At 44.0% G+C, this 26,609-nt stretch overlaps 2 protein-coding genes across 2 annotated transcripts in view; one reads left to right on the top strand and one right to left on the bottom strand.

Annotated features, from left to right (window-relative positions):
• LOC110501999 (collagen alpha-1(IV) chain) overlaps nt 1–24,437 on the bottom strand; it is a 60,427-nt gene extending 35,990 nt beyond the window's left edge. The window contains exon 1 of the mRNA XM_021579873.2: nt 24,156–24,437. Coding sequence (XP_021435548.2) covers nt 24,156–24,227 — 72 coding nt within the window. The 5' untranslated portion in view covers nt 24,228–24,437. The remainder of the gene's footprint in view (nt 1–24,155) is intronic.
• Nucleotides 24,438–24,480: 43 nt separating this feature from the next.
• Nucleotides 24,481–26,609, top strand: part of LOC110501998 (collagen alpha-2(IV) chain) — a 106,295-nt gene continuing 104,166 nt past the window's right edge. The window contains exons 1-3 of the mRNA XM_021579872.2: nt 24,481–24,671; nt 25,026–25,162; nt 25,259–25,310. Coding sequence (XP_021435547.2) covers nt 25,095–25,162; nt 25,259–25,310 — 120 coding nt within the window. The 5' untranslated portion in view covers nt 24,481–24,671; nt 25,026–25,094. The remainder of the gene's footprint in view (nt 24,672–25,025; nt 25,163–25,258; nt 25,311–26,609) is intronic.

The raw sequence follows: 26,609 nt of genomic DNA, 5'->3' as shown, positions 1-26,609 counted from the left end.
TCCTTCCTCATCCATTTTGCAGAAAGCCTGCACATCCGGCCACTAGGCATCCAGTTTGGTTGTTGTTTGTGGTAGGCTTGTGCAAAGATGTCTCCCTATTAGCAGTTGTGCTGTAGAGAATACATGCTCCAATGGTGTGGCTCGGTATGCCAACAGTGCTCTGCTATGGTCCATGTCTCTTTTCCAGAGATGTTTTTATGGTCTGTACAGCACGCTCCACCTCTCCACACAGGTGACTAGCAGATTTGGGATAGTAGGAAGATCAAGGAGGCTGTGTGGGTGTGTGTGTGTGCTAGACACAATGCCCACAGAAGGGGTTATTGAGGTTACCAGCTCCAAACATTCTGATTCTAACCCACGCCAACAACGCTTTGTCTCCAATCCAACCACTTTTATTAAAAGTCCAGAAAGAATATCCAGAACATCTCTTTTCACTCTAATATCTTTTTATGGTCATTTTTCCCCATTGCAATTGACGTATGATTGATGAGATCATATACTTGTAAAATTACCACAACCAACCAACACCATTCAACTGTCTACAACTGATTTCAAACCATCAGCTGTGTTGACCACACTGTCTGTAACCACAAACTGTAGACAGCCTGGGAGGAGAGGAGAATATTTCCTTTACCCACTCTGACTGGCTGGGATATGCAGCATGACATTCCTAGCCTTCTCTGGAGTTGGGCGGGAAGAAGAGAAGAGAGCAGGAGGAAAGGGGGAGAGGAGGAGAGAAAACAAGTGCAGCAGGATCTCACTGCCTTACTTGGAAGACGAGGCTACTGGCTGGTACTACTGGTTCAGTAAACAGTGTGTGTCTTGTGCCGTGCCATTTGTGTCATTCTTGTGCGTGCGAGTGCTTGGCTTGGCACAGTGTGCAGAGGCTGGCTTCTCTCTGCCGAAATCAATACACAGAAAACGAGTCACACATCATATGGCTAAGTAGCATTGCAACCAGGATTAAAGACGTACATTAGTTGTTAAATACAGACATAAATCTTACATTTCCTCTGGTTAAACTCAATAAAGACATGGGAAACGTGCACTGGACTGTACAGCTAGCTCCTGTTTCCTTCTGTTTCCCTTAGTGACTTTACATAGAGCAGAAACAGAGTACACACACAGCAGAAAGAAACCCACCATTTAAATGTAAAACATGTCTCTTGGGCTAGGGGGCAGAAGGTATTCATCTACATTGCAGGAATATGTACACAGCAAATTCTCTAGGGTTAAATTAACACTGAAACTGCTGACCCGTATAGACACTGAACAGTGTTCAATTAAAAATAGCAGGGTTGGTTTGCTGAGATATGACTCAGCGGGTCAGAGCAGAAGATTGGTGGCTTAGCTTAGTAGGGGCGGGGCTTTCAGGAAGACATTTTTGGCCACCCATGAGAACTAACGTCATTCCGGTTCATCCATTCTGTTGACTTGTTATCATGTTACGGTCAAACACTGACACCTTCGTAGCTTTAATGAAGCTTACAGAAGTTTATGCAGTCCTGAAAAGCCTATGCAACTCCCAATGTGATGTCCCCAAAGGTATGGCAACCACTTTGTTGCAAATAATAATTGGAAAAATATTACATCAGAATATTTAATGTTATATTGTTAAACTTATATGTTAAACTTAACAAAATCAACAGGAATGACATTTACTCTCACAGGTAGCTCAAAAATAATTATAAAAGCCACACCCCTAATAAGCCGCGCCTACTGGAAATAACCTATGGATGTAACACTCCCCAGTGTCTATACGGGTTCACACTTCCAGTGTTAATTTAACAATCTCAGTGTTGATTTGCTGTGTACTGTTCTTATAACCTGGACCATCACGCACACACCCACACACCAGATGCTTCTGCAGTATGCATTGAAAAACCTTGCCACATGAAAGAAAAATAATGAAGAATCAAAAACACACACACACACATATATAGTCTACTGCCTGTAACTGGTCCTATAATTATAAGCGCTGAGCCACAATGTAAAAAATACAAGTGTAATCATGTCACACACATGACCACAGAAACAGCTTCACATGCACACCTGCCAGTCAAACATGCACCTGCCAGTCACACACACAGCCAGGTTAATGAACGCACCAAGCAGTCACCACTATGTTCACGCATGACCGACTGAGCATGACCACAATATTAACATGTGACTGGGACACAGGTCAAAGAAGACCCGGTAGAACTAAGGCCCTGCGTTTCCCCTGGTCAGGTCACATGGTCAGGATAACTACTGGCCCAATGTGTAAACACCACAACAAAACATGTGTGACTGACAACAAAGCCAAACTACTCATAATGACCTGCTCGTAAAAATGAATGTGGAGATTCCCTGATACAAAACAATCCAATGTCCATTGTTAAAACCCATATGAGAGAGTTGTGGACAGGAAGGATAACATATGGCATTGACATGGAAATTGACTCTTTAACATGTCACTGGACATGGTAGATAAAGTAGGAGCACTCTACTGTAGGAACCATTAGTGTACGAGACAAATATACTGTAGAAACACACACACACACACGCACACACAACTGTCCGAGGCAAGTCCAGGAATTATCACATGCCAAATTCCCCCTCATTCCTTAGAGAAAATGTGACAATTGTTTTAGAGAAATTCTCAGGCCTTCTGACCCGCTCACAGTGTAGCCATCAGTGTGAGTGTGTGAATAAAGAAGCCTCATATGTTTGCCAGATGTCAGGAAACCTGCAGCTAGTATGGACCACTTTAGAACATTTCCCTACATAACAGACTCACGAGAGAGAAAGAATGTGGCTGATGAAAATCCCATATTCCATTAAACAAACCCATTGCAATTCATTGAGAATAATTTGAGGGTGTTATGGTAGTAACTACAGAACACTTGCGGTCACCATCATCAACATGAGTGAATGAAACACACACACACACACACATTTATACTGACTCTCTACACACACACAATCGTATTAATTTACACTGCTACTACTCTGTTTTTCATACATCCTGATGACTAGTCACTTTACCCTTCTACATACAGCGCCTTCGGAAAGTTTTCAGACCCCACAACAACAGCCTTATTCGACCTGTGGTAAACTCTTTTGATTGGACATGATTTGGAAAGGCACACACCTGTCTATATAAGGTCCCACAGTTGACAGTGCACGTCAGAGCAAAAACCAAGCCATGAGTTCGAAGGAATTGTCCGCAGAGCTTCGAGACAGGATTGTGTTGAGGCACAGATCTGGGGAAGGGTACCAAAACATTTCTGCAGCATTGAAGGTCCCCAAGAACACAGCGGCCTCCATCATTCTTAAGAGGAAGAAGTTTGGAACCACCAAGACTCTTCATAGAGCTGGCTGTCCGCCCAACTTACAGTGGTTCTTCCTTTAAAAGTTTGGAGCTTATGGCGCGACCGTTTGTGGTAAATGGTGGCAGATTGTGGTAAATTGCGTCATTCTGGCAACAATGGCTTACACTTAAATAACGAAATCTGCGGCAACCCGCAAGCTGTGCTGCAGTACACCACAACTTTTAAAGGAAGAACCCTGTAGCAATCAGGGGAGAACGGCATTGGTCAGGGAGGGGACCAAGAACCCAATAGTCACTCTGACAGAGCTCTAGAGTTCCTCTGTGGAGATGGGAGAACCTTCCAGAAGGACAACCATCTCTGCCGCACCACCAATCAGGCCTTTACGGTAGAGTGACCAGACGGAAGACACTCCTCAGTAAAAGGCACATGACAGCCGACTTGGAGTTTGTCAAAAGGCACCTAAAGACTCTCAGACCATGAGAAACAAGATCCTCTGGTCTGATGAGACCAAGATTGAACTCTTTGCCCTGAATGCCAAGCGTCACGTCTGGAGGAAACCTGGCACCATCCTTACAGTGAAGCATGGTGGTGGCAGAATCATGCTGTAGGGATGTTTTTCAGCGGCAGGGACTGGGAGTCTAGTCAGGATCGAGGGAAAGATGACCAAAGCAAAGTACAGAGAGAGCCTTGATGAAAACCTGCTTCTGAGCGCTCAGGACTTCAGACTGGGGCAAAGGTTCTCCTTCCAACCGAACAATGACCCTAAGCACACAGCCAAGACAATGCTGGAGTGGCTTCAGAACAAGTCTCTGAATGTCCTTTAGTGGCCCAGCCACACTTGAACACGATCAAACATCTCTGGAGAGACCTGAAAATAATTGTTCAGCAACGCTCCCCAAATACAGGTGTGCCAAGCTTGTAGCGTCATACCCAAGAAGACTTGAAGCTGTAATCTCTGCCAAAGGTGCTTCAACAAAGTATTGAGTAAAGGGTCTGAATACTTATGTAAATGTAATATTTCAGTTGTGTATTAAAAAAAAAAAAATTACCACAACAACAAAAAACTGTCTAAAACCCTGTTTTTGCTTTGTCATTATGGGGTATTGTGTGTAGATTGATGAGGGGGAAAAACTATTTAAACTATTTAATCAATTTTAGAATAAGGCTGTAACCTAACAAAATTTGGAAAAAGTCAAGGGGTCTGCATACTTTCCGAAGGCACTGTTTCTACTTCTATCACTCCAGTATTATCCCTGCACATTGTAAATATGATATTGGAACTGACCCTGTATATACTGCCTTCAGAAAGTATTCATACCCAATTACATTTTCCACATTTTGTTGTGTTACAGACGGAATTTAAAATGGATTAAATTTAGATTTTGTGTCACTGGCCTACACACAATAAACCATAATGTCAAAGTAGAATTATGCTTTACAAATGTATAAAAAAATGAAAAGCTGAAATGTCTTCAGTCAATAAATATTCAACCCCTTTGTTATGGCAAGCCTAAATAAGTTCAGTAGTTAAAATATGTTTGACAAGTCACATAATAAGTTGCATGGACTCACTCTGTGTGCAATAAGAGTGTTTAAAATGATTGTGAATGACTACTTAATCTCTGTACCCCACACATACAATTATCTGTAAGGTCCCTCAGTCGAGCAGTACATTTCTAACACAGATTCAACCACAAAGACCAGGGAGGTTTTCCAATGCCTTGCAAAGAAGGGCACCTATTGGTAGATGGTTTTAAAAAAATACATTGAATATCACTTCGAGCAGGGTGAAGTTATTACACTTTGGATGGTGTATCAATAAACCCAGTCACTACAAAGATACAGGCTTCCTAACTCAGTTGCTGGAGAGGAAGGAAACAGCTCAGGGATTTCACCATGACGCCAATGGGGACTTTATTTTATTATTATTATTTAATCTTGTCTCATCGCTGAAACTCCCCATCAGGCTCACCAATGGGGACTTTAAAACAGAGTTTAATGGCTGTAATTGGAGAAAACTGAGGATGGATCAACAACATTGTAGTTACTCCACAATACCAACCTAAATTACTGTACATAATGAAAAGGAAGGCTGTACAGAATAAAAAATATTCCAAAACATGCATCCTGTTTGCAATAAGGCACTAACGTAGGGCTACACAATAACTATTTAAGAAGCTCTGGTCACACAAATTTCCTAGGTGGCAGATCCGGATGGATAATGTCATTTATCAGTGTAGTAATAAACCCCCACCTCGCAACCCTCGCAACTGTTCACACCTCTCTTGTTGGTGGCGAGGACATTTAGCAGTTTAAAAGCTAATTTCCCGTAATTCTACACATTTTGCATGGGCCAGAGTTTTATTTTGCTGTTTTAAACCTAATTTCACCTACAGGACACCTACACCAACCGATGTCACAGGAAGGCCATAAAGATCATCAAGGACAACAACCACCCGAGCCACTGCCTGTTCAGAGACCCAGCGGGACTCATTTCCTGCTTGAATTATGCAGAAACGGGCAGCGTTTAGGTCATGTAATTGATTCTGTTGGAAAGGGGAGAAATTGTGCTTTACAATGGTATTGACATTACAGTTGATCTGGATGTATTACGTTTTTGGGGCACTAAAATAAGGGCAATTGTACGGACCAAGGCGATGTACAAGTTTACGTGAGTTTAGGTTATAACGTTAGCAATCTAAACTCGAGGGGAGGCCACCGGATTGTGGCTAGCTAACGTTAGCATTGCTAGCTATTCTTGACAAACTTTGCTAGCTAATGACAACATTGCCATCTGTCTAAAGTAAATTTGACCAATATGGTAAAGCTGGCAAAGTTATTTCCTACTAAATATTTGACTACTTTGGCAATGTCATTGTATTTCCAGACTGTGTAATTTAGATGAAATAGTAGCTAGTATTCGTCCAGAATGACTGGGCTTATCACCACTTTAGGGCACCACTATGGCGCTACCGGCAGGGAGCGGCTTGAGAACGTTCATAACAATGGCGACAGCTAATCTTACTGGGGTCCGACACATAACGAAAAAGACATGGTGCGACCGAGTGACAGATGTGCAACCTATGAATAGATGCAGTAATGAGGTCAATGGAACACAGACCGTGTGGATGGAACAGGGATGCCGGATATTCAACAAATCTGATCCAACAAAGTGGATGTTCGTCAAATTTGTCATGATTTATGTATTGTAACAGTCCCACAATGTGGTTACTGAAGTCCAATTTGGATATATTTGGCAGTTTTCTTTGCATAACATTTAGAAGTTGTAAATGTAGGCTAATTTTGCTGGGGGGGGGGGGGGGGGGCAATGAGGAGATTGGGATGGCTCCTTGATTTTTGAGAGCTATGGCTACAAAGATGTATTGATCGTAGAAGTGTTATTTTGACAATCCTAGCACTGCATTCATGGAAAATAACCTTGGCTTTGGCATGCATTCAACCCTTTGCCTTTCTGACTCCTAGCTATACTAGTTGGCTAATAACATTACTGGGATGGCACCTTGATTCTCGAGAGCTATCGCTATGAACATTTTGTGTATGGAATTTAGACGTGTTATACTCGCCTCTTCTGCATGAAAATCCTTATTGGTTATACATAGAAGATCGTGTAATGAACATTACAATACAATCCTAATAAGTGTTGTGTACTGTAGGATTCCAGTTTTGAAGAGCTGCAGACTGTCCAAAATGTAAATAGTGAAACATTAAAAAAGTTATCCTTAATATACTATAGCTTTTTGAACTCACATCCTTCGGATTTGAGGTGCACTGATCTTTGTTGTAGCATTCACCTACACATTCATTACAAATGGCACTCTTCTGCGCTGTTGTTTTAGTTATAAGTTAATCTGACTACTCTCATCATTGACTTAAATTGACTTATTTCAGCAATTTGTGGCTATCGGGGCGGCAGCCTAGTGGTTAGAGCGTTGGACTAGTAACCAAAAGGTTGCAAGATCGAATCCCAGAGCTGACAAGGTAAAAATATGTCATTCTGTCCCTGAACAAGGCAGTTAACCCACTGTTCCTAGGCTGTCATTTCCTAGTTGAATAAAGGTTAAACATTTTTTTTTTTAAGTTATCTGTATAGTTGTCTAATGTTGGTGGGGCATATTATCTTGTTTCAATGTTAGTCCTGAATCAATGTGATATAGTTTTTCTTGTGAATTCTTAACAAGCTGAGATTTACTTTGAAGTCCAACGTGCAGAAATGCAGGTGAAATAATATAAATAGACATACACAATGTAGTCATGTGTGTCAAATATTTAAGTTGAAAACACTATGTTAAAAGCACTGTCTGTGTGTGTATCACAGCGACTAATTTTTGTTTTCACATGTAAAATGTCACATGAAGAGTTCCAAAAACACATTTTCCATAAAGGTCCCCACATGCATCTTTCCCCCACACGTTTCCATGACATTTCCATTGTTTTGGTCGAGTTCCATTTACTTTTTTACTGCATCTATAGAATGTATTATTTGTAATGTCAGTTGAGTTGAATCAACAGAAAGCACATATTCACAACAAATATAGTGTATATATCTTTTTTTTCTTCTACTCAGTTATTACGGTGACTGCGGTCATTTGGCTGGCCAATAACCGTCATCCAAAATTCCATGACCGTCACAGCCCTATACGTGTAAGTGTTTGTGCGCGCTTGTCCGTGTTAGTATGTGCGTGATGGATGCTGTATAGAGGTCTGTTTGTGTGCCTACGCATCATTACTTTTGGGCGGTTATTGTTGCACACAATAAAATAATAAACATTCCTTAACAATCCTACAGGAATACAACACAAACTAATACGCACACACATACACAAACACACACCCACACACATTGTTCTCAAATAAATTACTCATAAAACTGATACACACTTCTATATAAAAGTTGCACTGGCCAAATAAAACACACACACACACACACACACTAGCATCTGTGTATGTTTTCAGTGTTGTGAGGCTGTTCTCTGAATAATGGAGAGTTGTGTGACCTATAAAACACCAGTAAATCAGAAGAGGCTGAAGCTGAAGCACCATCATCCCCAGTGAGACTCTCAGCACTTGACCTACAAACTGGCGATTACTCTCCCTACAGTGTGCGATGTGAAGGTGAGATACTGTTGCTTCTGCGCTCTCTTGTAATCGCTGTCTCTCTTTGTCTCTCCCTTTCTCTTGAAATAGAGTCTATGAAGGAGCAAGTGGGTGGCTTAGGAGGAGCAGCAGCATTTCTGGAGTCTGCTCTTTCTCTCTATGAACAAATAGGGTATTGAGAGAGGGAGAGAGCTGTTTTGTTTTATTGAGTGAGCCAACCCTCTTTTTGAGCTACTGCAGGCTTGAGAGAGTCTGAGTACCCCTGCTCTGTCTCTGGCTTGTCTTCCTGTGTGACTGTATACTACTGTAGAATGTAGGATGTGGACTAAAGGAAGGAGAAAGCCCTTCTTTCTTAAGTGGGAAGGGCCCTTATCCTTGGCTTTTAAGCTGGCAAAGAGGAGAAGGGTCTGCATCACTCTCCTTTTAGAAAGCTCTGGAATCTGGAAAAGGGAGCACATGAGGAGTGTGTGGGTGTGTGTCAGTGACCTTTGTGACTTGGGAGAGACCCCCTACCAAACAAGCACTCACATGAATTAATCTATTACTTTACCTTTCTCTTACACAATCTGTATCTCATGTTCTCTCTCACTCACTCAGTCTCTTTCAGCAAAACATTTTAAAAATAATGTGTGTTTTGATCCCATACAGGAAGTATCCCATCTCCCAAACAAGGAGGAGGAGGCGGGGCCTTCAGGTCAGCGAGTGTGTGACAAGAGGTTACGTCAGACCAACACCCATGTTTACTTTCAATGATCACACCAGAGGTGTATTCATTACGCAGATTCTGTTGCAAAACGTTTAATCTAAACCGTTTACTCGAAATGGAAAACGTTTCGCAACGAAAACAAGAGTTTCTACTTGACATATTCAGGTAGTTCCCTCCGTTTCATTCCATTTTCTCAGTTTGCTTCTGTTTGGTTCTTATAACGGTAAATGGTTTCAATTGCAAGACATAATAAATACACCACAGAATAAAGGATTTGGCAACAGTCCTCTGGTATTAGCTACTCCTGGATTGCAGAAGTTAGCCAATATGTGAGATGTGGAATCAAGAGGGATTTGACAGTAAAAACATGTCATTTTTATGGGAGTTATGGCTTCAACAGACCCTGTTTTGGATTGTCCAAGAAGGTAATATGAGAACATCATTAAGACACTTCTGAAATCCTTGTGGTTGACCAGGACTGGCCAAGAAACCACCAGTTTAAATATTTATCCAAGGAACCATCTGGGAGATCTATTGAAATAGAAACAAAGAACTATACTGAAGCCAGAGAGGTACTTAGAGGGAGAAAGAGGAACACACTAATGGGCTGACTCAGTGACTCCATATGGGAGTATACAGGTGTCTGCTAGGCCATTTGGACCGTAGCTACAGGAGCAGTTCCATTGTCCAAAAGTGTGTGTGTGTGTTTGCCCACATACATTGTTCCATTTCCCAACAAAACACCCAAGGGCTTTTTCTGGTCATGTAAGGAAGGTGTTTGTTGCCATGGAAGGAATTACCCTGACGCAATCACCTCTGACATGGGACCAGGTCCACATGGAAACAAAAAGGTCAAAACAAAGCCTCTAAGGAAAGCGAGTGGTAGTGTAAACAGACAGAGGGCGGGAGGGAGAGAGAGGGCGAGAGAGAGAGAGATGCTTCATAACTTCCTCCATTTCCCCATCTCTCCCAGACCCCTCCAGCCACCACTACAGAACAGCACAGCTGATTACCATTAAAACTATTACCATATCAGCCACATCTCTAAGATGCTTACTCAGGGCTGCCAGTTCCCCTGTTTGTCTTTACCTGTAGTCATTACTAGGGCTGTGTATTTTTTTCCATGGCAAAAAAGAAATCACAAATCAGATCAAACTTCTTGGTCCTTAAAAATACCTGCTGTATATTAAATATTGGGTGCTCTAGTCTGGATGAAACATAATGATGTTTGTTTCCAACAAAAAGCTGTTTTCCTAAATAAGTCAAATTAACTTTGTGTTTTGTTTCCTTGCCACGATACTGATACGCAATACTTGTATCGTCTAGTGAAGGGGGGAAAAAAATCAATAGTTCCAGAACAACAACCATCACTGCAGCACTCCACCAATCAGGCCTTTTATGGTAGAGTGGCCAGACAGAAGCCACTCCTCAGTAAAAGGCACATGACAGCCCGCTTGGAGTTTGCCAAAAGGCACCTAATAACTCTCAGACCATGAGAAACAAGATTCTCTGGTCTGATAAAACCAAGAATGAGCTCTATGGCCTGAATGCCAAGCGTCTGGAGGAAACCTGGCACCATCCTTACAGTGAAGCATGGCGGTGGCAGCATCATGCTGTGGGGATGTTTTTCATTGGCAGGGACTGGGAGATTAGTCAAGATCGAGGCAAAGATGAACGGAGCAAGTACAGAGATATCCTTGAGGAAAACTTTCTCCGGAGTGCTCAGGAACTCAGACTTGGCGAAGGTTCACCTTCCAACAGGACAACGACCCTAAGCACACAGCCAAGACAACGCAAGTCTCTGAATGTCCTTGAGTGGCCCAGCCAGAGCCCGGACTTGAACCTGCTCAAACATCTCTGGAGAGACCTGAAAATAGCTGTGCAGTGACGCTTCCCATCCAACTTGACAGAGCTTGAGAGGATCTGCAGAGAAGAATGGAAGATACTCCAGAGCTTTGCCAAGCTTGTAGCGTCATACCCAAGAAGACTCGAGGATGTAACCGTTGCCAATGTGCTTCAACAAAGTACTGAGTAAAGGGTCTGAATACTTATGTAAATGTGATATTTCAGTTTATATATATATATATATATATATTGGCAAAAAAATCTAAAAATCGGATTTTGCTTTGTCATTATGTGTCACGCCCTGGCCATAGAGAGGTTTTTATTCTCTATTTTGGTTAGTCCAGGATGTGACTGGGATGGGCATTCTAGTTTCCTTATTTCTATGTTTTCTGTATAGTTACCTTACAGAACTGTTCATTTCTCGCTAGTGTTCAGACTGCAGTGTTCGCTAGTGTTCAGACTGCAATAAATATCATGAACACCTTCCAACGCTGTGCTTTGGTCCACTCCTTCTTCATCAGAAGAGCGTTACAGAATTACCCACCACAAGCGGACCAAGCAGTGTGGGGTAAGGAGGAGCAGAGGGTTCAGGATTCGTGGACTTGGGAAATCCTGGACGGAGAGGGACCCTAGAGACAGGCTGGGGAATATCACCGTCCGAAAGAGGAACTGGAGGTAGCTAAAGCTGAGAGGCAAGTCAGCGAAGCAGGCATGAGAGGCAGCCCCAACATTTTGGGGGGAAAGGCACACGGGGAGATTGGCGGAGTCAGGCTATAGACCTGAGCCAACTCCCTGTGCTTACCGGAGGGAGCGTGGTACTGGTCAGGCACCGTGTTATGCGGTAAAGCGCACAGTGTCTCCAGTGCATGCTTATAACCCGGTGCGCTATATGCCAGCCCTCCGCAAGTTCCACGCTAGAGTGGGCATCCAGCCAGGGCAGATTGTGGCAGCTCAGCGTGCTTGGTCTCCGGTGCGCCGTTTCGGCCCAGGGTATCCTGCGCCGGCTCTGCGCACTGTGTCTCCGGTGGGCTAAAGTGGGCATTCGGCCAAGTGGAGAGGTGCGAGTGGTAAGCACCAGATCTCCAGTGCTCCCCCACAGCCCGGTTCGACCTGTGCCTGCACTCTGGAGGTGCCGGGCTAAAGTGGGCATTCAGCCTGGAGGAGTGGCACCAAGGCTGCGCACTAGAGCTCCCCCACAGCCCGGTTCTTCCTGTGCCTCCTCTAAGGACCAGGCCACCTGTAGGTCTCCCCAGCCTGGTGGGCCCTGTGGCAGCCCCACGCACCAGGCTGTCTCTGCGTCTCCTCCCTCCAGCGACGGTCTCCAGTCCGGAGCATTCAACATGGGTGCCCAGTCCGGGGCCTGCAACGAGGGTGCTCAGTCCGGGGCCCGCAACGAGGGTGACCAGTCCGGGGCCCGCTACGAGGGTCCCCAGTCCGGGGCGAGGGTCCCCAGTCCGGGGTCGGCGGCGAGGGTCCCTGCACCAGAGGCGCCACCAAAGTGGGGGGAGCCAGAAGCGGAGGGGGGGGGGGGGGGTCTATGTCCCGCACCAGAGTTGCCGCCATTACGGAGGCCCACCCGGACCCTCCCCTATAGGTTCAGGTTTTGCAGCCGGAGTCCGCACCTTTGGGGGTGGGGTACTGTCACGCCATGGCCATAGAGAGGTTTTTATTTTCTATTTTGGTTAGGCCAGGTTGTGACTAGGGTGGGCATTCTAGTTTCTTTATTTCTATGTTTTCTGTATAGTTTTAATTACCTTACAGAACTGTTCGTTTCTCGCTTTGTTATTTTTGTTCTATTGTTCAGATTGCAATAAATATCATGAACACGTACCACGCTGCGCTTTGGTCCATTCCTTCTTCATCAGACAAGCGTTGCATTATGGGGTATTGTTTGTAGATTGATGAGGGAAAAATGTAATCCATTTTAGAATAACGTTGTAACGTAACAAAATGTGGACAAAGTAAAGCGGTCTGAGTACTTTCCGAAGGAACTGTACACCTTGGATGTATGAATTTTTTATGTCTTTTCCCCTTCACTTTCACAGGACTCCCCCAAAACCTTCTCACTGCGCTAATGTAGTTCACCAGACCTTTGTTGATTGATAGATTTCTGGTCCAATCAGAGGGCAGAGTGTGCATTTCACTAGCCAATCCATTTATTTTTTTTGCAAGTGCTTTTTTTTGCAAGGCTTCAAGTCAAGTCTCAAGTTGTTTTATTTTCTATCAAGTCAAGTCATCACATTAGTGACACGAGTCAGACTCGAATCCAAGTCATGTGACTCGAGTCCACACCTTGCTTTTATTGCAATGACTGATCAAAATAAATTCTCATGCTCTCTCGTGTCTCTGCAGCAGACATACAGAGCAATATGTTTTGAACATCAAATCAAAATACATACAGAATCGTGAGCTGCGAGATTGGCACCTAAGTATCGTGATAATATCGTATTGTGAGGTCCCTGGCAATTCCCAGCCCTAGTATATCGTCCCGGCCCTAGTGATCACATACACCCAGTCTACAACCCTACATTATGACATTAGAGCCCACAACAACTGACATGCACCACTGTTCTCATGCCTGTTCTTTGTTGAAGGCGATGGGAATAGAGATGACAGGGATTGATGAGTGGCTCTGATCTAGGTTCAGTTAAAATGATAAATCTGCCTTCACACTGGCTCAACAATGCATAGAGGGCGTATTATAAGACAATACTGTACATGGTCAGAGATTGAGATATAAAGTAAGTATATACAATCATATGACTGGCTTAGCTTGTCAGACGCCACCACAAAGCGCTCAGGAAATCTGCAATATAATACAATCATATCAAGCTGAATAAATGAATAGTCCAATAAGCCGACGGGGCAACAACAAAAAGTAGGGCAACGTTGAGAGAAATGAATCGAGCATCTGTTCTTTAAGGAAAGCAGAATAAAGAACCAGTCATGGCTACGTCAGCGTTCTCAGGTCGTGTGAATTAGAGCCTACAGTCACTCACATGACAGAGAGAAGGACCATAACAGGAATCTGCTCTCACAAATCACCATGCTTCCATAAGAACTAATAACATCTCTGATGTATGGTAAAGTAACTATACACCTGTGTGTGTGTGTGTGTGTGTGTGTGTGTGTGTGTGTGTGTGTGTGTGTGTGTGTATGTGTGTGTGTGTGTGTGTGTGTGTGTGTTGCAAAGTACAGTAACCATATACCAGTCAGGCTTGAGTGTGTGACCTTATGGTCCAGACAACAGAAGGGAGAGGATATGAGGGGTGACCACTAAACCATATTGCACTAGCAGACCTTTCAACATGTATCAGTATCCACATGTTCTGTACAGCAAAATTATAAATGTTGCTCTATTTTTCTAGACATGGGCTGGGTGGTTAGTATGTCTACCACTTTAAAAACATAACACTGACAAAACGTGGAGATGATTAGACTCTTTTCTACTTTAGGTGTGTCTATGTCCATCCAACCTCACCTCAGCTTCAACACACAACTTACAGCGTTTCCCATTATTTTTTAAGGGAAAAGTGTTTTAGGCGTGGCAAAGGCCCCCAAAGCAACATAATGGACTAATGGTAATAACAATTATATTGAAGGGACAAAGCTATTTGAAGGGGCCCAGTCATGGAGGGTGACGGAAGGGGAAATTATCTCTCTCAGAGGGGAAGGGAGGGACAGGGGGAAACATCTCTCTCAGAGGGGAAGGGGGGGACAGGGGGAAACATCTCTCTCAGAGGGGAAGGGGGGGACAGGGGGAAACATCTCTCTCAGAGGGGAAGGGGGGACAGGGGGAAACATCTCTCTCAGAAGGGAAGGGGGGGACATCTCTCTCAGAGGGGAAGGGGGGGACATCTCTCTCAGAGGGGAAGGGGGGGACATCTCTCTCAGAGGGGAAGGGGGGGACATCTCTCTCAGAGGGGAAGGGGGGGACAGGGGGAAACATCTCTCTCAGAGGGGAAGGGAGGGACAGGGGGAAACATCTCTCTCAGAGGGGAAGGGGGGGACAGGGGGAAACATCTCTCTCAGAGGGGAAGGGAGGGACAGGGGGAAACATCTCTCTCAGAGGGGAAGGGGCGGGACATCTCTCTCAGAGGGGAAGGGGGGGACATCTCTCTCAGAGGGGAAGGGAGGGACAAGGGGAAACATCTCTCTCAGAGGGGAAGGGAGGGACAGGGGGAAACTATCTCTCTCAGAGGGGAAGGGAGGGACAGGGGGAAACATCTCTCTCAGAGGGGAAGGGAGGGACAGGGGGAAACATCTCTCCCAGAGGGGAAGGGAGGGACAGGGGAAACATCTCTCTCAGAGGGGACAGAAAGTCAGGAGGTTCACCTCTGGTCCTCCCCGTTTGAACCTAAACCGCTAACCCTGGGCTAACCCCATGAGCTCACCATGTGGCCCAGTTACACAGTGGGGGGTGTGGGGCGTAGGGGGTTGTGTGTATGTGTGTGTGTGTGTGTGTGTGTGTGTATGTATGTAAGTTATCACTCCCTCCTTATTCACTTCATTCTCTGAGCTTCACAGACAAACAGCTGCACAAACAAGCCAAAAACAAAACAGAAACAGAGTGCTGGCTTATGAAGGACAGATATCAAGAAAGACATCCAGACAGCTGTCAATTCATCAACAGAACAGTATGTGCTGTGTAAGGCAGGCATTACAAATCTGTGCAGCCAGAAAGCTTCTATTCATTTGATTTAATTTGTATGGTGATATTTAGTCCTGTGTAGCGCCAGGGTTGTGGGTTTGATTCCCATGGGGGATCAGTCCAAAAAAATAATGAAAATGTATGCACTGTATAAGTGTCTGCTAAATTACAAAAAAAAGATAGAGCCTGGGAATCTGCCTGGTGATTTTGAAAGTTGAAAGGTAACAGCGAAATATCCCTAATGATGAGCCATGACCTTCACATTCCCTAAAGAGCATGAAAAGGTTACAACTACTTAATAATGTCACAGGTTAATGACTTGAGACCTAGCCAATGTGTTCTAGAAACACACAACATAGATAATAAGCCAGTCATGAACTAAACTGATGGGAGATGTGGGGCAGAGGAGAAACAGACGTGCTGTTTATCTGTAACATTTGAAAAAGTATTATTTATAACAGAACATCAAAGAGGAATGGCTCATGACCGACGTGAATTTTGATAGTTGCCATGGAGAGGTCCTAAGTTGTGTTAGAGACTGGACACAAACTAAGCAAATGTTCCCTTCTTAGGCCAGTTCAAATACCCATCCGTCTGACACACTCACACACACAATTACACAAACAGTGCTTTCCATTTACTGACCTGGTCACCGACTCCAATAACAAAAGCTTCCCGAGCTACTCACATGTAACTCTAAGACATCCATTTCAATTCCGCCTGATTCATAAATGATGTTACTGTGACCCCTGAACCTTATCCTGGTCTGGTCTCCATATCTGCTCTAGTAAGTAGAGGCTGGGGTGACCTATGGGGTCTAAAAATGACAGAGCGTGGCAGAATAGGTGAAAACACAGAACATTGCTTAACAGATCTAGTTAAGTCATCAGACTCCTTATAATCACCAGCAGAGCACCAGAGAGGGCTGAGGCAAGGGGGGAGGGATGACCGGGGGGCTAGTAGACTAGGTCAAGACCCAAAGAGCTTGACTAAAGTCTCTCTCTCTCAATTACCCTTTTCTTCCCCTACATCCCCCTACTCCTTCCCTCTCTCCTTACACCCCCACCCTTTCTGCTGCCCAAGTGTCAGACGAGGGGATGTATTACATCGTTACACACTAACTACAGCTGAGGATTAGGTTTCACCCACTTCACCCATAAATGTCAACACAATACTTTGGGACGTGTTCACTCTAACCACTCTGTTGGGATAGCTGAGCTTACAGACTAGGCCTCATGTAAACAGAGTGGACCTTCATTCTGTTGGCATAGTGGATCTTATAGACTGAGTATGGAATCCTATGGATAAGGCCAATTGCATATGGAGTGGATCTGCAGTTGGGATATGTGATATTAAATAAATTACTGATAAACTGTATAGAGTTAATAATGTGGGAGAAGACAGAGAGGCAGGTATTTCTATTGTCAGTCTGTGTGGGAGAGAGACAGAGGAAAAAAACTAGATGTGCTTTATTGGTACCATGGCAGATCAGACTGAGCTTTAAACCAGGCTGAATAGAGGGGTTTCGCTGTGCTTATCCATCATCTAATCCTCTCCCTGCCTGGCACAGAGAAGGAACACACACAGAGGGGCATACCTGACACACTCGAAGAATGAGGGCAGAGGAGCATTAACTTGGGAGTAGCCCACCCAGGGATCCCTATGAAAACACATACACTACACACACGAACACCTCCTACAAATGTAGGCATTTTTACAATGGGGGAGTCAGGTGTCAGGCATATGCTGTTTCTGTGACCTGTGTGTAAGCATTTCTTTGGACGGTGTATAGCATATGTATCCCGTACATTACGACTAATAAAACTTCCCCAAATAATATTAATACTGTCTGTTGGAGGTTAGTTCCCCAGTGACCTAAAATCCTGATCTTCTCAACCAACAATCCACATTAGCAAACAATCACACACACACACACACACACACACACACACACACACACACGGTGGAGCAGGAAGATAAACAGCAGTAAGTGCCGTTACCTCCCTCTCGGCATTCCAGCCTTCCTCCCTTGGGAAGACCTCGGGAACACCATGATCCAAACAGGAGGAAAAACTAGAAATCACTGAGGAGTTCATCTTCAATTCCCACCACTCTCCCAATCCCCCCATCCCACACACACACACATCTTTTCCACCCAGTAATCTGTTCATCCTCCTGAGACTGATGACTCACTGGCCTGACTGACCATGACCGCCCAGGGAGAGAGGATTTGGAAGTATATGCGTGTGTGTTAGCCCCACTGATTGAGAGGGAGACCAAACCGGAGGCACGTAAGTAGCAAGGTCTTTTCCCTCTCAAGAAACAAGCGATAAACACACGCAGGAAATAAAGAACACAGCTGGAGTACAGCCAAGCCACTGACCAGTATCACAGGACTTACATTAACCTAAAGGCAGGACACACATGTGAGAGAAAGACAAACTTATGGCACAATATTTCAGGCCAGGTCGCTTTTTTTCAACCCCAAAATAGAGCATCCTAAATACGTAATTGTTTTGAAAGGCCCAATGTTCCTCAGACAGAAATCTGTTTATCTATTGACTATGTTATTCTCGACGGGCATATGGAGAGGACATCTGCCGGGATCACAAGCTTCCTGCTGTTGATCCAAACACAGCTCCCGCGGGTGGGTCGGAACACTTTACGTAAATCCATACCGCAGATCCAGATGAGCAGAAAATGTTGCAACTCTTCACTCTCTCCCTCACTCTTTCTAGCTCTGTCTTTCTCGATTCCCATGGTGTCATCCAATCTGCAACACTATCAAATTCAACAGAACACAAAACGTTCTGCCAAATGTTTTTTCTCACACCCACGTTCACTTTTCCTTCCCCTTTCCTTTCGCCACCCCTCTCCCTCTTCCACCTCTCCTCAGCCCTCTAAATCTCTGGGGGGTAGTCTGTCCAGATGTACGGTGTCCTACTGTCCTCCTTCCAAACACACACACACTGTCACGTTCTGACCTCTATTTCTGTTGTTTTGTATTTATTTAGTATGGTCAGGGCGTGAGTTGGGTGGGCAGTCTATGTTTGTTTTTCTATGTTTTGGGGCATTTCTATGTTTTCGGCCTAGTATGGTTCTCAATCAGAGGCAGGTGTCATTAGTTGTCTCTGATTGAGAATCATACTTAGGTAGCCTGGGTTTCACTGTGTGTTTGTGGGTGATTGTTCCTGTCACTGTGTTTGTTGTCACAGGATAGGACTGTTTTGCGTTTTCACATTTCTTGTTTTTGTTAGTTTGTTCATGTGTAGTGATTTATTAAAACATGAATAACCACCATGCTGCGCTTTGGTCCGCTTCTCTTCCTCCTACAGACGAACGCCCTTACACACACGCTGATTTAAAAAGGCCCATATTAGCATGGTATGCCTTGTGGTTAGTTGTGGTTTTACGGTTCATTCACTTAACTAGCAAGTACATCAGCGCTAACTCATTATTTCTCTAGATATTTTTTTAGGCTCATAGGAAACTTCTAGCATACATGTTTTTCTCCAAGCTCCCCTCATCCTCTTCTTCCTCCCTCTCTTCTCTGTTTATCAGTCGTTCTCAATCACAGACCAGAATTCCAACATGAGTATTTCTGGGAAAGTTTTCAGTGTAACATTTTTAGTTTCAGGTGTTAAATTAACTCTGTAAGTGTAAGTTAACACTCATTTGTGTAAAATAACCAATGTGTTAGTGTTAATAACCAGTGTTAAGCCAAAAGCAAAAGTTAAGCCATTATCATATTTCCCAACATGCTCTATTGGAGGTATATTTTTTGATGTGATCAGTAGATGCTGTGGTTTCAAATTGGTCTAGCTTGTGCATCACTATCACTAGAAATCAGAGGGTGAGCACAGAGCGCAACTGGGCCAAGCTAGAGCAACTTGAGAAGCTGCTAGAGCTGTTCGCAATCCACTCCGACCAACTTGCTGACCAGCGACTCGGCTAAGCTAGCGCAGCTTGTGAAGTTGCTGAAGCCGTTCGCAATCCACACCGACCAACATCAATCTGTCTGATGTGGTGCCGTGTCTTCTCAACCTTGAGGCACACTTGCAGTCATCTACTGTTGCAAAACAGTTGGCACAGGTCCTCCTGAAGTCACTGTGTGAGCGCTTCGCATGCATACAGAATTCTCTGGCAGCCAACTTCGATCCAACCCCTGCAGCAGCTTGCCATATGGACCCAAGTGCGTCTCTGGCACTTTGCTCAACAGAGATGGAGCCACTGATGATGGAAGCAGAGTCTTGTGTACTTTAGCAAATCAGAGAGTACAGCCGTGAAAGCAGCAGGAATCCCGCAAGATGCCAGCACGTTGAATTCAGCAAGCATCTCGACCACAGTTATTCAGAATTATAGCTTCCTCGCACCAAATATTCACACCAAATATTGTGTCTGAGGTCATCCCAAGCGTTCGTGGAGGGAATATTCAGCCTGTCATCAGTCTTGAGAAAACAAAGGACCACCTCTCTGGAACTCAGGGTCTGCTTGAAGATAAACCAGAAAATCTTGTTTGGTTGAACAGAAAACACACACACAAGCTGGCTGGCTGTCAACTGATAGATTTGTGAAGAAGTGTTGTGTTGATTATGTTTTTGCTGCAGCTGTTGTTATTAACCCGAAGAGGTTAGTCAGTGATACATGATTCATATTACAGAAACATGTTAAATGTGCCATGACTTCATTTGTTGAACCTGATTATTCTTACATCTACTACCAACATTTTAAAAAGCATTGGATTGGTGTAAACATGGGCAAAGAGTTTCCTTGCACCATATTTCTTGCACCAGTCTAGGCACTTATCCTTTGAATCCAAGTCACATTAAGATTGCTTTATAATTTAAACCTAACCAAACCTATGTCCTGGCCATGGAGTTGTGTGGAGTCCTATAGTGACCAAAAGTCTGTGTTTTTGGCTGATCATTGGCTGATCCCTCCTGATGACCTGGTTGGCATGAGTGGTGACAGATGGGTCATCAGGAGGGATCAGCCAATTAATTTTACTTGTGAAGAAGAAAATGTACTATTTCATGATGAGATGGCCTCAATGGCTCCCCAGACGCCATTATGACACAGATACAGAGATGTTATATCTATCCAAGTCTATGATCTTGGCCCATCACCTTATTACTTTAACTGACTGCAAGTGGCAAGAAGTGACATCCCAAAAAATGAACTATATGCCTACAACGCATAAATGACTCCTAGCCCCCCCATGCATAAGCTATTTTCTGTCCCCAACACTAAAAACAATCTAAATATATGTATCACAAAGAAACTAAACAAAAACTAGTAAATTAAGTCTGAAAACTAACTGCAACTGCATTTAAAATACAAATCTAACTAATAGAAATAAAAACAAATATTGAATCACAAAATTATAATAACCTTGCTACAAACCCACATGCACGCGTGCTACAAACACACACACACACACAGAGATCAATCTGTGGGACAGATTTACTTATTTCTTCTTATCAAAAATGTAAATGCAGTGTTAAAGGGATACTTCAGGATGTTGGCAATGAGGACCTTTATTTACTTCCCCAGAGTCAGATGAACTCATGGACACCATTTTTATGTCTCTCCATTCAGTTTGAAGGAAGTTGCTAACTAGCGGTAGCTCAATGACTGAAAGTCTGTGGTAACTGCTAGCATGCTAGCAGATACCATAGACATCCAGGAATTGTGCTAACACTAGTTAGCATTGGCTCATGAAACTACCTTTAACTTCATACTGGATGCGTTCATCTGACTCTGGGGTAGTAGATAAAGGGCCAGAACCCTGAAGTATCCCTTTAAGTACTAATAGACTAATAACACTGTAATTGATGTACATGTCTGCCCTCTATCCTTTCTAAACCTTCTTTCAAGTAGATAGGGGAGTTATGGCTCCAGTCAACCTATCCAAACAGTCTATGTCTTGACAGTGATACTCTCCTAACCATCCATATACCACTGCCTTCCCAGCTAATGAAAATGTATAGACATGTCCCTATGGATGGGAAGGGAGGTGAGGGGGCTGCATGTTCAGCATTCTCTACACATTACCAGAGCACAGCCAGGCTGTGATAAAAGACACACTGGACATTTAAGAGGTAACAGAGAAATGCAATGTGAGCTGTCTGTCAGTGTAGGGAAGTGAAGTGTTGGATGGTGCAGACACTTGCAGCTGATATAGATATACACTGACACACAAATTAACTGATCACAGGCTTCTATATAGTTCAATACATTTCTGAAAGCTTAGAGTTAATTTACAAACTATTAAAAAAGCACAGAGATACAGAAGTAGGTATACCAAATGAACATACAGTACATATTCACACGCTGCCGTGGCTTGGCTTTACTTCCTCTACCCCCTGGCCCAGAGCCCTCTTCCCCATCTGCCCTTCTCAGGCCACCATCCAGACCAGGACCATACAACCGCCAACCATCCGGAGCAGTTCAACAGAAGGAGATACCAGACCAGACTCAGAGAACACCACCACAACAAGGGCGCTGAGGAAGGAAACCCTTAAAGCAGTGTTTCTCAAACTCGGTCTTCAGGACCGCAAGAGGTGCACGTTACATTTTTTTGCCCTAGCACAACACAGAAGACTCAAATACTCAAAGCTTGATGATTAGTTGATTATTTGAATCCGCTGTGTAGGGCTTGGGCAACAAAACAAAAAAGCAAGCACCCCTTGGGGGTTCCCACAGGGGACTGCCTCCATTAACCTCAGAGTCACTGGCTTCCAGGTGTGTCTGCACACTCTGAGGTTGTCCTTCCTTGCCTCTGCAGATCCAGCACCAGTCCCAGCACTAAAACACCAGACGAGGCGCAGAGGAAGGACCAAACATCTATTCTTCACCCAGAGGGAGCAGACCACAGGGGAGTACCACCACTGACCTCCAGGTCTAGGGGCTCCCTTGTGTGCTTGCTTGATCATCAGGTTGTCCTTCCTCCCCTCTGGAGGCCAAGTCGGAGCACCAAACATCTAACCTTCACCCGGAGAAGGCAGACCACAGGGGAGTGCCAACACTGACCTTCCTCCCCTCTGCCCAGTTCCCGGTTTCCAGTACCTGTCCCAGCAGCAGACCACCAGACAAGGTGCAGAGGAGGGACCAAACATCAGACCTGTAGGCTACCTTGTGTGCCTGCTTAATCATCAGGTTGTTCTTCCTCCCCTCTGCAGGCCCAGTCACAATACCAGCACCAACCCAGTTCCCGATATCCAGTACCAGTCCCAGCACCAGACCACCAGATGAGACCAAACATCAGACCTTCACCCGGAGAGAGCAGGCCAAAGGGAAATGCCACCACTGATCTCCGGGTCTAGGGCTTCCTTGTGTGTCTGTTTGCTCCTCAGGTTGTCCTTCCCCCTGCTCTACAGACCCAGATCCCGACCCAGCACCTGCAGCAGCCCCTTGTTTTCCTGGATCCTGGTTCTCGGGGGCCCAGTCCCAACACCAGACCCAGCATCAACCCCTTCGCCAACCCTGGATACAGCAGTGGCCAAACTAACTGCCACCCTACCCAACTGCTGCGAGCCCAGACCCCACCCCTTCTCCTGCCCCAACAAAAGGACACAGACAGACTGTCAACCATATAACCAGACCAACCACTCAAGCAAAAACCCCAATCTCAAGCTAGATTCACTCACACTGCGAAATGAAAGCAAACATCCAAGAAATATGCATTGATTTCCCTTCTCCCCCTTTTATCCTTTGACTGATTTTATTGCTTATTTATTGAACCTTTTGAATGATATTTTAATGTGACTGATGTCTAAATAATGATACCGTATTTATATTACATTAGGTTTACTGTAATATGAAATACAGTTTTACTCGTCACTGAGCTGCATGTAAGCTACTGTCAAAAACAGACAGAACAGAACGTTCCTAACAGAATAATGTCTCTGTAGAGATTCTCAGACCCACATTAAACCCTGTGACTGACCATGCTGCCTTGCTCTGGAGGTAGGATGCCAGAATATGTCAGAGCAGCATGTATTGTGAAAGTGAATCAATTACATTCAGAGTATCATGATGTCTAATGTAAGTATTTTAATAACCAAAATATAATGAATATGTTTATATATTCGGAGCACGTATTTAAATTGTGTTTGTTTTTTTACATAAAAATCCAAAGAAAATCTGTCTATGTTTTTAATTGTAATTCTGAAGCATTCATTGGATGTCCAATATGATCCTGATAAATGGTGATATGTCCTAATAATTTGCTACCCTGAGTTTGGAAATGACAATGTTTGGCTATTTTCACAACTACTGCATAGCTCTATATATTGCAATATTAGAAATTGATAAGTTTCAATACATTTTACAACATAACACACGCACTCACTGGTCACTGCTGAGTCTTGGAGAGACATGGAGCTCACCATGAGTGTGCCTCACTAAACGACAAACTCTAAACACACAATTTATAGCCTATTTCTCAAGTTGACACATAGATAGTAGTAACATAATACAGTTTGTACATGTTAATTAAAAAAGTTAGTTAAATTGCCCTTACCTTAGCCTCTGTCCGAAATATCGTGTAGGATACAGCCACCAACAGAACCAGCGTACCACTATGGACCATCATTGAGATGGGGTGCAATGGAAACGTATGTACAACTGTGCCGAATGCTCACTAAAGACCACTTGTTGAAACGTTATTGTTCTTCAGGGGGAATGTAGATCACCAGCAGATCATGTGCAGTGCGTTGGGCTGCATCTTTGCCCAAGACGTTGTGAGCTTCTGAGCAATGCAACTTGCTCTTGTTTCTCGTCCACCCCACCCCCTATTAACGACCACCCTCACCCATACGCACGGACACAGCCCTGTTACAAAGGACCACTTCAACTTTTGACTGTTAGGATAAAGACAGGATAAAGACTGCCCTCAGTCTTTTGGTAATTTTGTCTGTATATTTGAGGATAGTGTGGTGAGCGGGCGACCGGGACAACTGTGCGGTGATTTGAGTTCTTGCCGCGAGACTCTTCCCCGAAAGCGCAACACGTCCCAGGAAGAGTGCACACAACGACTGTAAGTGCTTTTTGTGCTAATTGTTGTCTCATTCAATAGCTACAGACTAGAGTTCTTATGTTGTTTTGCCATTTCCATTGTTAATAGCCTAGGGAATAGGGGTATGACAACCCAGGCGTAAAGCCTACAAAGTCGCTTTCCAAATCCAACCATTCTTGAAGGCTATTTCTAACTGCATCCATTTGTATATGAATATCATGTGTAAATCAATTCATTGATATTGTCCACCAAAAATAGGTACCTTTCACAAACGTTTACGCACGCGTGGGGCGAACGGTGTCAAACATTTTTATATTCTAAATGTAATTTTATAATGTCCAGTTCAACAAATAAATTGCATTTTTTTTGTCTCAGTTTCGTTCGTGGCCCACCCGATATGCATTAGGGTAGTCGCACCTGGAGAAGAAGATAGGCGCAGTAATAATGAAGTTTGAAGTTCGGATGAGCGGGACAATGCAGACAAGACACCGGATTGAACTGAAGAGCCTGAAGTAAGTGACATTGTGTGCTCAGTGGGCCCGGTTATGTGAAGCAATTGTCCGTGTAAAGTGTATATTAAATGTGTAATACTCTCCCCTTTCTTGTAGGTTTCTGTTTCTATGTCTTTCTGTGGCCATCCTAGCATCAGGAGTTGACGCAGTAAGTTTTATTTTCAACTCATCATGGGGGGAGTATTGTTGACAAGTCGTCGACCTAACATTTGAATGGTTTAAATTGCGCTATTAGCATATGCATAACACGGAACCGAAACCGGCTGCGCGCATGCGCCATCGTGCATAAATTTATTTTGTACCCCTATACCAAACGCGATCACGACACGCAGGTTAAAATATCAAAACAAATTCTTAACCAATTATATTCATTTGGTGACAGGTCGAAAAGCATTAAACATTTATTGCAATTTAGCTAGTTAGCTTGCACTTGCTAGTTAATTTGTCCTATTTAGCTAGCTAGCTGTTACTAGCTAATTTGTCCTGGGATATAAACATTGAGTTGTTATTTTACCTGAAATGCACAAGGTCCTCTACTCCGCCAATTAATCCATACATAAAACAATCAACCGAATCATTTCTAGTCTTCTCTCCTCCTTCCAGGCCTTTTCTTCTCTTGACTTTATATTGCGGTTGGCAACTTTCATAAATTAGGTGCATTACCACCACTGACCTTGTTCGTCTTTCAGTTTCAACCAATGAGGAGATGGTACCTGCTTCTATAAACCAATGAGGAGATGGTAGAGGCAGGACTTGCAGCGCGATCTGCGTCAGAAATAGAACTGATTTCTATTTTATCCCTTGGCAACGCAGACACTCGTTACGGGAGCAGTGTGGGTGCAATAATTGAATAACATAGATTTCAAAATGTATTTTGCAACTCTCGCGCACGCAACGCGAGCAGTGTGGTCAGCCTGTAAGAGGGTACAGTAGGCCGATTGCGCATAGGTTCAAGTTCCAAGCACACATTCGGCTAATAAATATGTTTTGAGGGGACAGTTGTGTGCACATGTACATTTACGGTTATGGATGCAGATTTTCTACGGGCAGTGGGCGTGTCAGCTCAACTCGAGCATTTCTAGGTAATAGTTGCAGCCCGCAATTGCGGGCGTTCCTGCATATAGGCATTCCATTTGCAGGAACGCCCCCCTCGAGTATGCCATTGGTTCCTGCATGAACCAAGGGGCAGGTTCCAGTCTAGACGCACGGTTTCGACTGCTCAAAATGAGGCCCAAAAAGACAATTTCCATAGAAGGCCACATAGATAAGTCAGATTTGATAACCTCCTGAGACCACCCCCCACTTCTGTTTTTAAGTAACACAAGTCAAAGTGTTTGGGGTGAGAAAAAAAACATGTTACGAAAACAAAAATTGTCCACTGTAGTGGTCTTCAGGAAGTAAATCTTTTTTTCAAATGGCATTACAGTCAATGGGTACAGTAGGTGAA

Source organism: Oncorhynchus mykiss, chromosome 22 (assembly GCF_013265735.2).
Source record: "Oncorhynchus mykiss isolate Arlee chromosome 22, USDA_OmykA_1.1, whole genome shotgun sequence".
In the NCBI taxonomy this organism is placed as follows: Eukaryota; Metazoa; Chordata; class Actinopteri; order Salmoniformes; family Salmonidae; genus Oncorhynchus; species Oncorhynchus mykiss.
The sequence above is the reverse complement of the archived record's forward strand: the minus strand, read 5'-3'. Positions and strand labels throughout refer to the sequence as shown.